Source organism: Ambystoma mexicanum, chromosome 5q (assembly GCF_040938575.1).
Source record: "Ambystoma mexicanum isolate Mex_15411 chromosome 5q, UKY_AmexF1_1, whole genome shotgun sequence".
NCBI classification, from domain to species: Eukaryota; Metazoa; Chordata; class Amphibia; order Caudata; family Ambystomatidae; genus Ambystoma; species Ambystoma mexicanum.
The window spans coordinates 425,276,147-425,289,488 of NC_090933.1; the positions used below are offsets into that span (position 1 = coordinate 425,276,147).

At 48.5% G+C, this 13,342-nt stretch overlaps 1 protein-coding gene across 7 annotated transcripts in view; it reads left to right on the forward strand.

The window, feature by feature from the left end:
* Positions 1–2,207: 2,207 nt before the first annotated feature.
* Positions 2,208–13,342, forward strand: part of IMPACT (impact RWD domain protein) — a 624,075-nt gene continuing 612,940 nt past the window's right edge. For 4 of the 7 annotated variants that reach the window (XM_069620926.1, XM_069620927.1, XM_069620925.1 and 1 more), the window contains exon 1: positions 2,208–2,392. In XM_069620926.1, coding sequence (XP_069477027.1) covers positions 2,357–2,392 — 36 coding nt within the window. In that variant the 5' untranslated portion in view covers positions 2,208–2,356. The remainder of the gene's footprint in view (positions 2,393–13,342) is intronic. The other 3 variants (XM_069620930.1, XM_069620929.1, XM_069620924.1) reach the window with 2 other exon arrangements.

A 13,342-nucleotide genomic window follows, 5' to 3' on the forward strand; every position in this document is an offset into this window, starting at 1 on the left:
CATCATTGGTGAACTTGGCACCACCCGCGGCTCTGAGGTACACTTTGAAGGTGTCCACCCACAAGTCCCACACAATAGGCGGCTCCCCCGGACTGGCCAAGAATGCAGGTGGCGGACATGCATTATTGTGCTGCATGTCAAGAAGGGGGGAGTCAGACAGGCTTGTAATGAACCAATATGCACTGTGCAACTTTGTAATCAATTAGTATCCTCTGTGCAACCTCCTCATGTGCCTGGCAGAGCAAACAATGCTGGAGTGTCACTGTACAATACAACGTGCCTGAGCAAAGACAGAGATGTGGCCAGCATACAGTCACGAAACACTTGGAAGACCCTCACAGGGTTAATTCTCTCTCTGAGCGGCTGGAGGGAACGCCCCCAAGGCAGGAAGGAGAAGGGAGGCGTCTTGCGTTTAGTCCCGCCCTCCTCCAGCCGGCGTCGATATCCACTAAGGGAACGGGTCAGCAGGTACGGGCTCGCCCTGGCCCCCAGCCCCGCTCGCCGCGCAGGGCGGACACGCGCCGGAAAACAGGGATCCCTTCCCCTCTAACCTGCTGTCCGAGGAGGCACCGTGCTCAACCCTGGCTGGGGAGCACAGGCTGGAAGTACATTGGCTGTCCTGGTGCCGACATGCTCGGAGGGCCTCCCTTCCGCGGGGCAACAGGCGCTGCAGCCTATGGACGAAATGGCAGGGGCTGGGAAATGCTGCTGCTCCCAGCTGATTCCGGGCGGTACTCGACGCGGACAGCATCGGCGGGAGGGCTCACCTCCACACGGCCTCCACTCCTCCTCTGGAGCAGGCACTCTCCCACGGGCGAAAAGAGAAATGTAGGCAACTGCTGGCGGCTGCAAAGGCAACGTGGGTCAGAGGCTGGTTACTCTCGTCGCCAGTGTAATAAGGAAGCATACACTGCAGGTGAGTGAAGATCCTTTATTGGTAACCAGCCTGAGCCAGCAGTACTCAGCCTACACAGCACCTCTTCACTCAGCTTCTAACGGCCCTTAATGAAATCTCCCCTCTGAACAGAAGTAAACATGACATCAGAGAAAGAGTGGAATTCTACAAGGTAGAATTCCACTCAAGAGCAAGACACTTTACAACATATCGCTGTGTTCTAGTTGAGTGTTGGTGTATAGAAGAGAGTAAGTGTGGTGATGTGATATGTTAGTTTTCAGTAGGTGCTTGAGATCGAGCAGCTTCATGCTCCATGCATTCCATGCACTCCAACCGATCCATGCACTCCGTTCCATGCACTTCCAACCGCTCCATGCACTCCAACCATTCCATGCACTCCAATCGTTCCATGTATTCCAACCATTCTAGCACAAAGTCCATTCCATGCCGTCTATTTGTTCCATGCATGTCATCCGCTCTGCACGTACATGGCCCATCTTAAAAGGGCAATAACACTTGGGAGGGTCACACATAACAGGGGGGTTACTTTACTATCAGGAAGTTTATGCACAGAAGAATTGCCTTGCAAGCACCACATTCACTTGACAACTTAATCCACATTTCTCACCAAGATCTCAGGAACACATGGAACAAAGAGCGTGAAACCCACCTCCTGTAATTATTCCAATCCATCCTCATGGATGGATAATCGCTACCCCACTGTATGACCCCTGTGTACAGTTTGTTCCTTTCAGATACATGTCCTCCTAGCACACCTGGCCCCTCCAAAGAGCGCCTTACCGTCAGGCATCCACCTAGCTTTATTCTTAGAGAACCTAGGGCTTCACACAATACCAACAATCTTTTTTAGTTCAGAATCCCATAAAGTTTAGTTTGCGATACTGGTATAAGCATCAAAACATTCGTATACTGCAATAACACTGTACTTTTTTTAATATACAATAGGTACGTGGAAACAATCTAAAATGTGCTCAACTAACGTTTGGAACGAAGCATATGGTGTTTTTAGACCGCCTCCTCTCTCATCCGTACACCCCATCGTGCCCTCCCTTTTTCTACTATTGTACCTAGCTGCTATAATTTGGAGAAACACGTAACGTAACAGTTTTCGGCTACAAGCCCGGTAGCTGGCTGTAAAAGACAGTCGGAGATTCCAGTGTTGTTATTTCCACAAGTATGGCGCCCAGCTCTCGCGCATCCATGACAGAAAGTTAGCAGTCTAGTTGTTTATTAGAACTCTGAGCCGATCAATCCGCCCACTGAATGCGCTACTATTACAGTAGCAATGAGAGCTAGTCACGTGTAGGTTGTTCCCTGCCAGTGACGCGTATATGTTCAACCCTGTACTTTCCTATGAATGAACTCTGGAATACCCAGAAGCTTCACAGCACGCAGTTAGCAGCACTGCGTGACACAGTCTAACGCAGCTGTGTGATCACTATGACCGAGGAAGATGGGGAGAACCTGCAAAAACAAGTGAGTAGCTAAAGAGAGCGCTGATCCTGCCCTTAAAGCGATGTACTGCAAAAGAAAGTACTCGTAGGTCTGTCAGCTACGTATAGATCTGGGAGAGCTGGGGTCCAGGAGATGTACTAGTAAACATTTGAATGTGACTGGGCTGGAGACGTGTACTATATTAGTGTGATGTTGTGGACATCCACAGGCTCTGCTAACTTAAGATCAACTACCGTCTCACTTGCAGACGGAAAGGAGGAGTGTTATACTAAACATACCCCTGTTCTGAAATGAAAAGGCAACAGTACCAAGCACCTGACAATTGCAGAGTAGTTGGAAAACATAATAAACCTCACGAAACATACGTCTACAGTCACAATTGCAGAATAGTTGGAAAACATAATAAATCTCACGAAACATACGTCTACAGTCGGGATGGTTTTCTTTGCAATGAGAAATGCGGTGTTAGCCAAATAAGCAGTGCAGTTTTTTAAGGCACACACTGTTGTGTGTTCACCCCGCGCCCTCGCGGGTGACCGTCCGTTAGCCCCGCCCCTGTCGCAGTCTACACACAGACATGTCCTTTCAGTTCGGGCTCCCCAGTCGCTTTGTGCGGCCAGGAACGCCCCCACTCCGCCGCGTGCGTGCAACCCTTAAAGGGGCAGCATCACGCCCCTCCTTTTTCATAACAAACCGAACACATGAACGAAGGATCACTACCTACCACACATATAACTTCACTGCAAACATAACCCCGGAGACCCCTTTAATAACAACCACCCTGGTTCCCTGGATGTTCTTAATCCACAATTAGTCTCTATTCAAGCACATAGTCGGTAAGATGGACAGGTTTCCCTCACCCAGTCCTCTGGGGGTACCTCCTGCAGGCCTCCCGGATCGGAGTCCCTTCGCCCACCAACTCACGGGCTGGGGATCCAGGCGAGGTCACGGAACCAGCGCCCTCGTCCGGTACCTCCAACATTTGTCCAGCAGTTTCACTCCTTGCTTCGCCTAGCTGCTTGAAGAAACTGGCATTCCGGGTCACGGACACTGTTCCATCAGACGCGGTCACCATTGACCCATTCACTGCCACCACTTCCAGGGGCTCCGGCACGTAGGTCAGGGACAGCTTTCCTTGACGGTGCCGGTTTCTAACCAGCACCTCAACCCCGGGAGCCAGCCTCTGAGTTCTCAGTCCTCTCCTGATGTTCTCCTGCTCCGTCTTCTCTCTTCACTCCCGCTCGACTTGATCATGGTCAAACACGGTGCTCTCCTGCTCCCCTGTCTCTGGCAGCAGATCTCGTGTACACCTCTGAAACATGGCTTCTGCCGGGACCACCCCCGTAGGTGTGTGCAGGGTGGTTCTGTACCCATGCAGGAACTTATACAGGGCCCCCTGTAAACACTGTTTAGAGTTTAGAGTTCGCATCATCCTCTCCGCCTCACCATTCGCCCGTGGCCACAATGAGGTCACTTTGCGGTGGTGCACGCCATACTCGATCAATCCGGCGAAGCTTTCGCCCTGAAAGGGTGGGCCGTTGTTAGAGCACAGCACCCTGGGCAGTCCATGAGTGGCGACCACCTAGTCGAATGCCACAGACTCGATGAATTCCACCTCCGGGTAGCGGGACCACTCGTCCACCACCACCAGGAAATGCGTGCCTCTTGACGTGGAGCCAAAGTCTGCATGGACCACCTCTCACGGCTTTGTTCCTCATGGCATGGGCTTGATCTCAGCACTGGGGCACCGCCTGGCACCAGCCACATGATGCAACGAACACCTCCAGTCGAGGTCCGGGAACCAGACTTTCTGGCGTAGTCGTGCTTTGGTCTTGGCTGCGCCTTAGTGTCTCTGATGGGCCAGCTCAATCATCTGTTGCGTTCTGATCTGTGGGATTGCGATACATACGGTCTCCCCTCAGCAGTAGGCCATTCCCTGCAAAGGTCAACTCACCACGTACCCTCCCCAGTTATTCCAGGGCCGACCTTACCGCCAGAGAGTCTATCACCATCCTCCATGAGTCCTGCTGGATGGCCGCTTTGAGGATCAGGAAACCCTCGTCCATCGCCGATGCCTGTTCCAGTTCTTTCACCGGTACAGAATTGGGCGTGGCCGCCTCCACCACGAGCTGGCCGTGCTCATCCGCTTCCTCAGCACACCTGGACTGTGCCCCACCAGTGTCCTCCCGTGGGTGTTTGGAGAGATAGTCTGCGGCATTGTTACTGCCTGGCCTGTACACAAGTGACACCCCATATTCCAACAGGGCAAGCATCCAGCGTTCTATCTCGCCTGTGGTTTGGAGGACGAACCGGCCAATATGGGCAACAGTGGTTTGTGATCTGTTACCACTGTCACCGGCCTTCCCAGCACGTATAGTCTGAAGTGGCGGAAGCCCCACAACCCAGCCAGTGCCTCCCCCTCAATTTGGGAGTATCGCTGTTCCGTCTACGACAGCGGGCTGGCGTCCACCACCATCTCCGACTGGAGGGCCGGATCGAAAAACGCCATAATGTCCTCTGCCGTGAAAGATCCCTTGATGTCATCAAACGCCGCCTGCTCCTGCGGTACCCACTGCCAGGTCACATCTTTCTAGGTGAGGGCCCGCAGGGGCTCAGATCGAGATGCCAGGTTCTTAATGAAACGGCCACAGTACATGACCATCCCCAGGAAACTCCTCACCTCTGCGACATTCTCAGGAGGGCGGGCCTCGATGATATCTTTCACTTTGCGCGGGTCTGGCGATACACCTCCCTCTCTGAAGACAAAACCAAAGAATTCAATAGTAGTGTTCAGGAACTCGCACTTATCACGATGTAATGTCAGACTCAGTGACTGGAGGCGTTCAAATGTCTTTGCCAATTTTGACCAGGTGTTCCGCTTCAGCCTTGGCAAACACCAGGATATCGTCGCTTAAGTTTAGTACGCCCTCCAGATCAGCCAGCGCCCCTCGGATAATGTTCTGAAACACCTCCGCCGCCGAAGACACCCCCCAAAACGTAGTCTCTTGTATTGGTATGAGCCATGATGAGTGGTGAAGGTGCTGATATACCTCGATTTAGGATGCAGCACCACCTGATTATATCCGGCACATAGGTCAAGTTTCGAGAAAAACCGAGCACCCTGGAGCTCTGTGATAATATCATCTATGGTGGGCGTCGGGTGTTGCTTCCTCTCGATGGCCTTATTGGGTAAGCGCATGTTGACACATCTGGACAGAGTCTGGTTACTTCGGTTTTCTGGTAACGACAATTGGTGAAACCCATGGGGTCGGGCCCTCCACCTTCTCAATTATGTGCAGTTTAACTAGGTTGTCCAACTCCTGGTCCACAATGGGGCAATGGGCTGAACAGAGTCATCAATGTTGTGCTGCTTCTCCAGAACCCCTTAAAAGTGAAAGAAAAAATTCAATTGGCTGATTGGATTCACACGATTGAGGATATGCGAAGAACCAAAAGATCAGCCTCTATGACACTGCTGGATAAACGCTTATCATTCGTGCCTGCTTATTGAAAGAAGTCCCCTAACCCTTGGTTTAGATCCACTTTTCTGAGATTCCGTTTAAATTTACTCCCTACTCTAGAATTATTAGCTATCAGAGATAAAGAAGGGGGGACCTTATCAATTTGTGACAGGTGTCCAAGTAATGACGTTCAGACTATTAAGCATTTATTTTCTAATTGTCTTGGGACCTGGAGTATCAGGGCCAGGCTTTTTGGTAGATTTGTCCATGATGAGTCTCATCTTAATACCGATGATTTTTGGGCTAGATTATCTTCTGGTAAGGAGACAGCTTTATCAATTGAGGTGGGAAGATGTTTAAGGGAATTGAAGTTAGTAACAGATTGAACTATATATGTTGATTTGTGTTGATTTGAATTTCATCTTTTATGATGTGTGCTTCTATTTAAAACTTGTAAACTGATGGATGATATTCTTTGATTTTGTATTAATTCTTTTATTTTGTATACTGTATGTTGAAATGTGTTAAAAGTCAAATTTTGGCTATTGCACTATAAATAAAAAGAGTCATCAATGTGCAACTTCACCGGCTCACCAGTCATGAATCCAATCCCCTCAAAGAGAGCTGCATACATTTCCAACAGTACCTGAATGTCTTTGACATAGACTCAATAGGCGAAGCTCACAATGCCCAAAGCCTCTGCCACTGCAAGCTCAGCAAGGTGTTGCTGCTGACTGGTGTGATGTAGAAACAGGCTCTTATCGCTGACCCGCCATGTTTCACATCTGCGACGAATGCACCGTCAGGCGGAATTGGCGTTGCGCTCCCAAAGGTGAATATGCGCGCCTTTTGTGTGTTGTCAGGCTGGGCGGACATACCATGGCGTTGCAGTGTTCTCGGGCCATGACATTCACCGATGCACCAGTGTCCACCAGGACCAGAACAGATGATTTGTTTACTTGCACTTGACATTGAGGTTGTCGCCTTGTTTTTGCTCTCAGGACACCCACACTGGAGACAAAGAAAACGTTCTTCATCCAGAGCTGAACTTTCTTCGGCTTGATCGATCTTGGTGACATTCAATGGGCGCTGCTGCCTGAAGAAACCCACCCTCTCTGGACCTCTTGGGACCATGACTGGAAGTGGGGCCCTACACATCCGGGGTTAATGGTCCGCACCACCACTCCTGCCGCAGGACTTTGGTGCCGCTGGGCACTCCGCAAGGTGAGGCAGGTCATACCCACACTTCGAGCATGAGTTGACTGGGGCTGATCCTCTCTCGCGTGGACCAATCCATGGGCGTCTGGTCCCTCTGCCATGGCCCACCGCACAATGTCCTGCGTTTTACTGGGGCGTACCCCAGCCTCCATGTGGGATGCACGTAGTTCAGATACCTCTTGGCATCGCCCTAGCTCAAAGATGCAAGGGAGGGTGATGCCCGGCTCCCTCAGGACTTGCCTGCGCAGTTTTCCAGATGCGCACCCCTGGATCAGTTGGTTCCTAATCATTGTCTCTGGATTGTCCCACGCACAGGGTACCGCCAACCTACACAGTCTCCCATTAAAAAGGGTCCAGCGTTTCATCGTCTTTCTGGCGAGCTGCTCCCATGAGGAACCTCTCATAGTCCGCGTTTGCCAGAGGAAGGAAGTAGTCATAGAGGGCATCCTTCGCCGCATCATAGGAAACGTCACAAGGTTGAAGAGACAGAAATACCTCATGCACCGCCGGCCCAGTGCAGTAGAACAGGGTAGCCACCTTGCTGTCATCGTTTGTCTCCATTGTGGCCATGAAGTACATTTCAAGTCTGTCCGTCCACATCTTCCAGTGAGGCCCCAGACTGGACGGCGCACCTGAGATATCAATCTCAGGCATAGATGGGAGGGCACCTGGAGGTCTCATCCCAGGCGGTTGTTGTGCAGCCAGTGCCGGGGACTGAGCTTGAGGTAGAGCAGCCACAGTAGGGGCTTGTGCTTGAGCAGCCACTGCAGGGGGCTGCACCTGAGGCTGAACTGGTAATGCAGAGGGCTGAGCCTGAGGCTGAACGGGCTCAGGAGGTTGTTGGGGAGCCGCTTGTCTGTCACCATCCATGGCAATGAACGCATGAGCACCCTTATCGGATAACACAAGGGCCGCAACTCACACCACCTTCCCTGCAGCGTTGATGTGCCTCTACTTTCAAGAAAACATCTGACCGAGTAGAAAACTTGCAGTCCAGGGAGCACCAACCAGGAGATGCCATCCACTATGCGCAGTTTATTCACCCAGATGGGTGGAAGTCCCAAAAATTGAGCCAGGTGGGCCCAGGGATCACCCCAGTATGATAGCAGGCTTCCCCTGGATCCTCACCTTACACTCGATGAAACACGATGAAAATGGATGAAAATTCTCATCAAAAACCACTTCATGTGGTGTTAGCAGCCCTCTGCTGCAAGAGGTTCCAAAAATTGGCCATGGATGGCCCACCGACACTTCAGAATGAAGCCGCGACTTTCCTAGGTCCGGTTCACAAAATGGCCACCAACCGCGTGGTCTGCATCCTCCCGTTCGGCATTATCGGACGGTGAAACATGCATTAAAGAAAAAATAATCACTGCCAATGTCACCGCCTGGCCCGGGATGCATTCCTGCTGAGTCACCACTGTTGTGTGTTCCCCCGCGCCCTTGCGGGTGACTGTGAGTCCCACCCCTGTCACAGGCTGGCAGTAAGGGGTTAATAGCAGCGGTAAGGACGCCTGTGCCGTTAACCCCTTACCGCCGCATTACGAGGTCCCTTAGTGGGTCCCACTAAGGGCGGCTGGTAAAACCAGCCGTCCGTAGCGGGAGCCTCTAAAGGACCAGGGAGCAAATAACGGGCCCGTTATTAACGGGCCCATTATTAGCTCCCTCCCCATTCCCATTGAGCCCTATGGGGGCTCGAATGGGAAAGGGGATGGGTATTTTGAATGGGGACTTACCGGGTCCTCCAAGGTTGGAATGACCCGGTAAGTCCCCATTCAAGGAACCCGGACACGAGTTTGGAGGCAGCCATGGCGCTAATAGCACCATGGCTACCTCCAAACTCGTAATGACCCCCCACAGACTGCACACAAATACGTCTTTTCAGTTAGAGCTCCCTGGCCGCTCTGTGCGGATGGGAACGCTCCCTTTATTTGTACTGCACGCGTCAGAGTGCAACCTCACTCCGCCACGTGCGTGCAACCCTTAAATGGGCAGCATCACAAACACAATAAAATGTGGAAGTTATACCTTTTTTTTTTTTTTTAGGACCTGATCACGAGTTGGGCATTCGCCCTCATTTATGGTGTTACGGCTGCATTTAAGGGCTGGCCCTATCACAAGTCTGGCGTGGTTACCCCCAGCTCAGAGCTGGGGGTAAACCCGCCAAGAGAATTGCCCATTGGGTACAGGACCCAATGAGGGATAGGGACTTACAGTTAGCGCCCAACCTGTGATCTGGCGGTAATACTGCTGGACCGGTGGGTGCTAAAGTTGGGCGGTATCGCAGCCGGGATACCGGCCAACTCGGGATCAGGCTCTTAGGCTGACATATTTTATCTGCTACCTAAGGAAGATACCCTGTGTCATAAAAGCTAGTAGACAAAATTATGAAGTTAGCCTAATAAAGGTAGGGACGCTGCAAGATTCTTTGCTGTTTTCTTGCTTTATAAAAATGCACTGTAAGTTTGCAGTGAGTTATTATTAAGAAATTCTTATAATGTGTAACACACACATGAAGGCCTCAGTGCGCACATACAACAGGAGAACACCCACACATAAAAGGTGGAAAGTCAGAATAAGTGAGATAGAAACGCCAAGTAACCCGGGAAGTCCAAGAGATCCAAGATGGGAAATCTAGTCTTTAGAATACGTCTTAATGACTTTTTTAAAGTTAGGAAGGCCTGGAATGTTTCTTAGTTCTAGAGGAGTAGAATTCCAAATGCTTGGGGCGAGGATGTCGAAACTAGTACCTCCAAAGTTCTTTAACATGTGTCTTGGCTGATGTTATTTATCGAGGCCATTTGAACAAAGGGAACGTATGGCCGGGGCCTTCCGTAGCTTCTTCATCAGGTATACAGGTGCTTTCCCTGCTAGACATTTATGTGTTAAAATTGACATTTTATATGAAATGTGAGGGTGGACCGGCAATCAATGTAGAGATCTCCGGGCCTTAGTGACATGGTAATTTTTCGCCAGTCCACTCCACACACTGCTCTGACAGCACTATTTTGGGCCACCTGTAGCATCTTCAGGGTATTTCTGGAAGTGCCTGCGAGAATACTGTTACAGTAGCAATTCTCAAGTTCACAAGAGCTTTGGCCAACATCGATACGTTGGCCAATGATAAGGTTTTACCTGCCTAATTAATTTAGCTGTGTAGGCACAGGAGGCTTTGATTTATGTCACACAAGATCGAGTCCAAATGGACTTCGAGCGTTTTCACCCAGGGTCTCACTTGGATGACATCATCTGCAGTTTCGAATTGGCTGTACCTGGCCTCTAACTTTTCCAGGTGTTGACTCGAGCCTACCAACATAAGTCTTGCTGTTATTAAATGCCAGCAAATTGGTATTCATCCATCCCTGAATCATGTTGTACGTCTTGTTGATTAACTGTGTGTCCTTCTCGTAGTCAACCGTCAGCTCAAAGATAACCTGCGTATTGTCGGCATACTTGGTGTATTGGGGACACTTTCTCAAATCCCTGATACACTTTCAGCTCTGAAATACTTGATGCCATAATGCATCAATATAATATGTCTGTGTACTTAGTCTATTGGTCTTCTTTTTACGAAAATATTGCTAGCGCTTAAACATTTAATACTTCTAAATGGCAGCCCAATCAATAGCAATACTTAATTATTCTGACAATGCAGTTCTTTTAGCATGCACCCCTTAAATGCTGCAATTTCTTGTAAATAGATATGCATATTTCATGAATTGCTGTCATTTGTAGATAATGCAGAGAAGTCAACAATTGTTTTCTATTTTTTTATTGAGCACATGGGCTAAAAAATAAGCCTTTCACAAATAAATTGCAAATTATTACACAATAACAGGACCGTCAATTCAACAATTAATCAAAGTGTAACAAATAGCAAATACCAGCAATTCAGAGCATCCATCAAGAATACAACCAGCAGTAATCACAAAGATAAAAACAAGCACCAATAAGGACAAATCTAATATTTCATCAACATTTCTAATAGCTGCAATAAAAAGGGATATTTTGTCCATTCCAAAAATCTGACGAATTATAAAACCTTCTTTCATACAAAAATGTCATAAAATATTTGCATTGCTGGGAAATAGTATGGGGACAGACTGCTAAAAGATGTTCTAATGTCTCAACAGATATCCCATCACTGCAGAATATACACCTTCTCTTTCCATACTTGTGCAAGCCCCATCTACATTTAAAGTTGGTTGGAGGTTCAGCCAGAATCTCATACATTTCTTCCTCCAAAGGGTACATGGGAATTTCATTAAATATGGTTTACACATCAGTAGAGGTGTCTCCACCTTCCCTACACTTCCAAATAAATGGTACCTCCTAGTTAAATCTACAATTGTAATAGACATTTTCATACAGTGCTCTCTTGATTCTTAGAGGATCTCGCTCCAGCACATCTCCAGATCTACCCAATTCATACAGCAGCAGCAAAATTCCCAGCTAGAGAATTAAGTACAGTTGTTCAACACCATTATCTTATTAAGTTGACTCAAGACAGGAATTTGCTACTGGAAGACTAATAAATCTCATAAAGAAAATGGATTTCCACTTCAGCCAAGCAGCATTTCAGGATAAATCCAATTCCCTCTGAATCACTGGAATAGGCATGCAATTAGGTAAACCTAAAACATTCTGCCAAATTCGACCCTCTAGACGATTATGCAGAGGTTCCTCTACCATCGATGTTATATTCGTGTCATAGAGGAGGGCAGGTAGTACTTTCGTACGATAGTAGGAAATGACTGGGGCTATTGAAAATGTTCCATACCTATTGGGAATACTTCTCTTTTGAGAGCTGTATTGCACACTTCTCTCCAATAAAGAATGCCAGTGCTCCAGGCGTTTTTGGTTGCTATAAATCGTGTAACCCAAATACTTGAACTGTGTTACAACATTCAGCTTCTTGTTGTTAATTTCCCATACAAAGGAACGCCTCATCTTTTTTGGGCCACAACATAACCATAGTTTTTGAAATGTTGATGTTCAAATCATGCTATTTCATAAAAACATTCAAAGCATTCAATGATCGCTGAAGACCCACAGGAGTTTGATTGCATTTATTTATTTATTTATTCACACTTGTTTAGCGCACAGGCAGCCCAGAGGGCATCATGGCACTTGTTACAGATATGAAAATGACTTGTTGTACATACAGTGAAGTCATTACTTAGTTGCAAGAGGAAAAAAAAGGTAGCTACAGGAGAGGAGGAGAAGAGAGGAGAGTAGGAGGAGAGAGTAGACGACACAAAGGAAGAGGAATTAGTTAAACAAGGTGGTTTTCCGTTTTTTTCGGAAGGCAGTGAGAGAGGTTTCTGCTCTGAGCGTGCTAGGTAGTGCGTTCCATAGCTTGGGGGCAATGTAGGGGAAACTTATTCCACCTGCTCTGGCTCGTTTGATGCGTGGGACCCTAAGTTGGTTGGTGTGGCATTGCCTGGTTGGTCTGGTGGAGTGAGATCTGGCTAGCTTGTCAGACAGGTATGAAGGTGCAGACAAGTTGATACATTTGTGTGCGGTGGTAAGTATTTTGAATGTAATGCGCTCTTTGACAGGTAGCCAGTGTGCTGTCTTTCTGGCTTGCGCGATGTGGTCCCTTTTTAGGTATATTGAGAGCTGCTCTTAGTGCATTGTTCTGTGTTGTTTGGAGTTTATTGAGATTGGAGTTGGAGGTGCCAGCCAATAGCGCATTACAGTAATCTAGTTTGGCTCCAATGGTGGCTCTGCCAATAGAGAGGCAGTTATCTTTGGTAAGGAAAGGTTTGATGGCATTAATGAACTTAATGCTCAGGGCGGAGACAGAAACACTGGAGTTGACTTGCTTGTCCATGGAGAGTGAGGCGTCGATGTGGACTCCTAGTGTTTTAACAGAAGGTAGAACTGGGATGACACAATTGTCTATGCAGAAGTTGGTGTAGAGTGGGTCGAGGTTAGTGAGAGTGGATTTTTGACCAAGGATGAGAATTTCGGTCTTATCTCCGTTAAGACATAGGCCGTTCGTGGCCATCCATGCTTGGATGGTAGCGTATATATTCTGGAGGGTGGCTGCGTCCTGATGGTAGAGTCCTGTGAGCGGGAGGAATACTTGGGTATCGTCAGCGTAGTTGGTGTATGTGATCCCAGTGCATCCAGTTTATCAAAGAGAGGTTTGGTAAAAAGATTATAGAGAGTAGGAGCCGTACATGAGCCCAGAGGGACTCCATGCCTGATGGTGGTAGGCTCTGTGTTAGCTATATTGGAAAACACTTTCATCACTCTTCCTTCGAGGAAGGAGGTGATCCAGTTT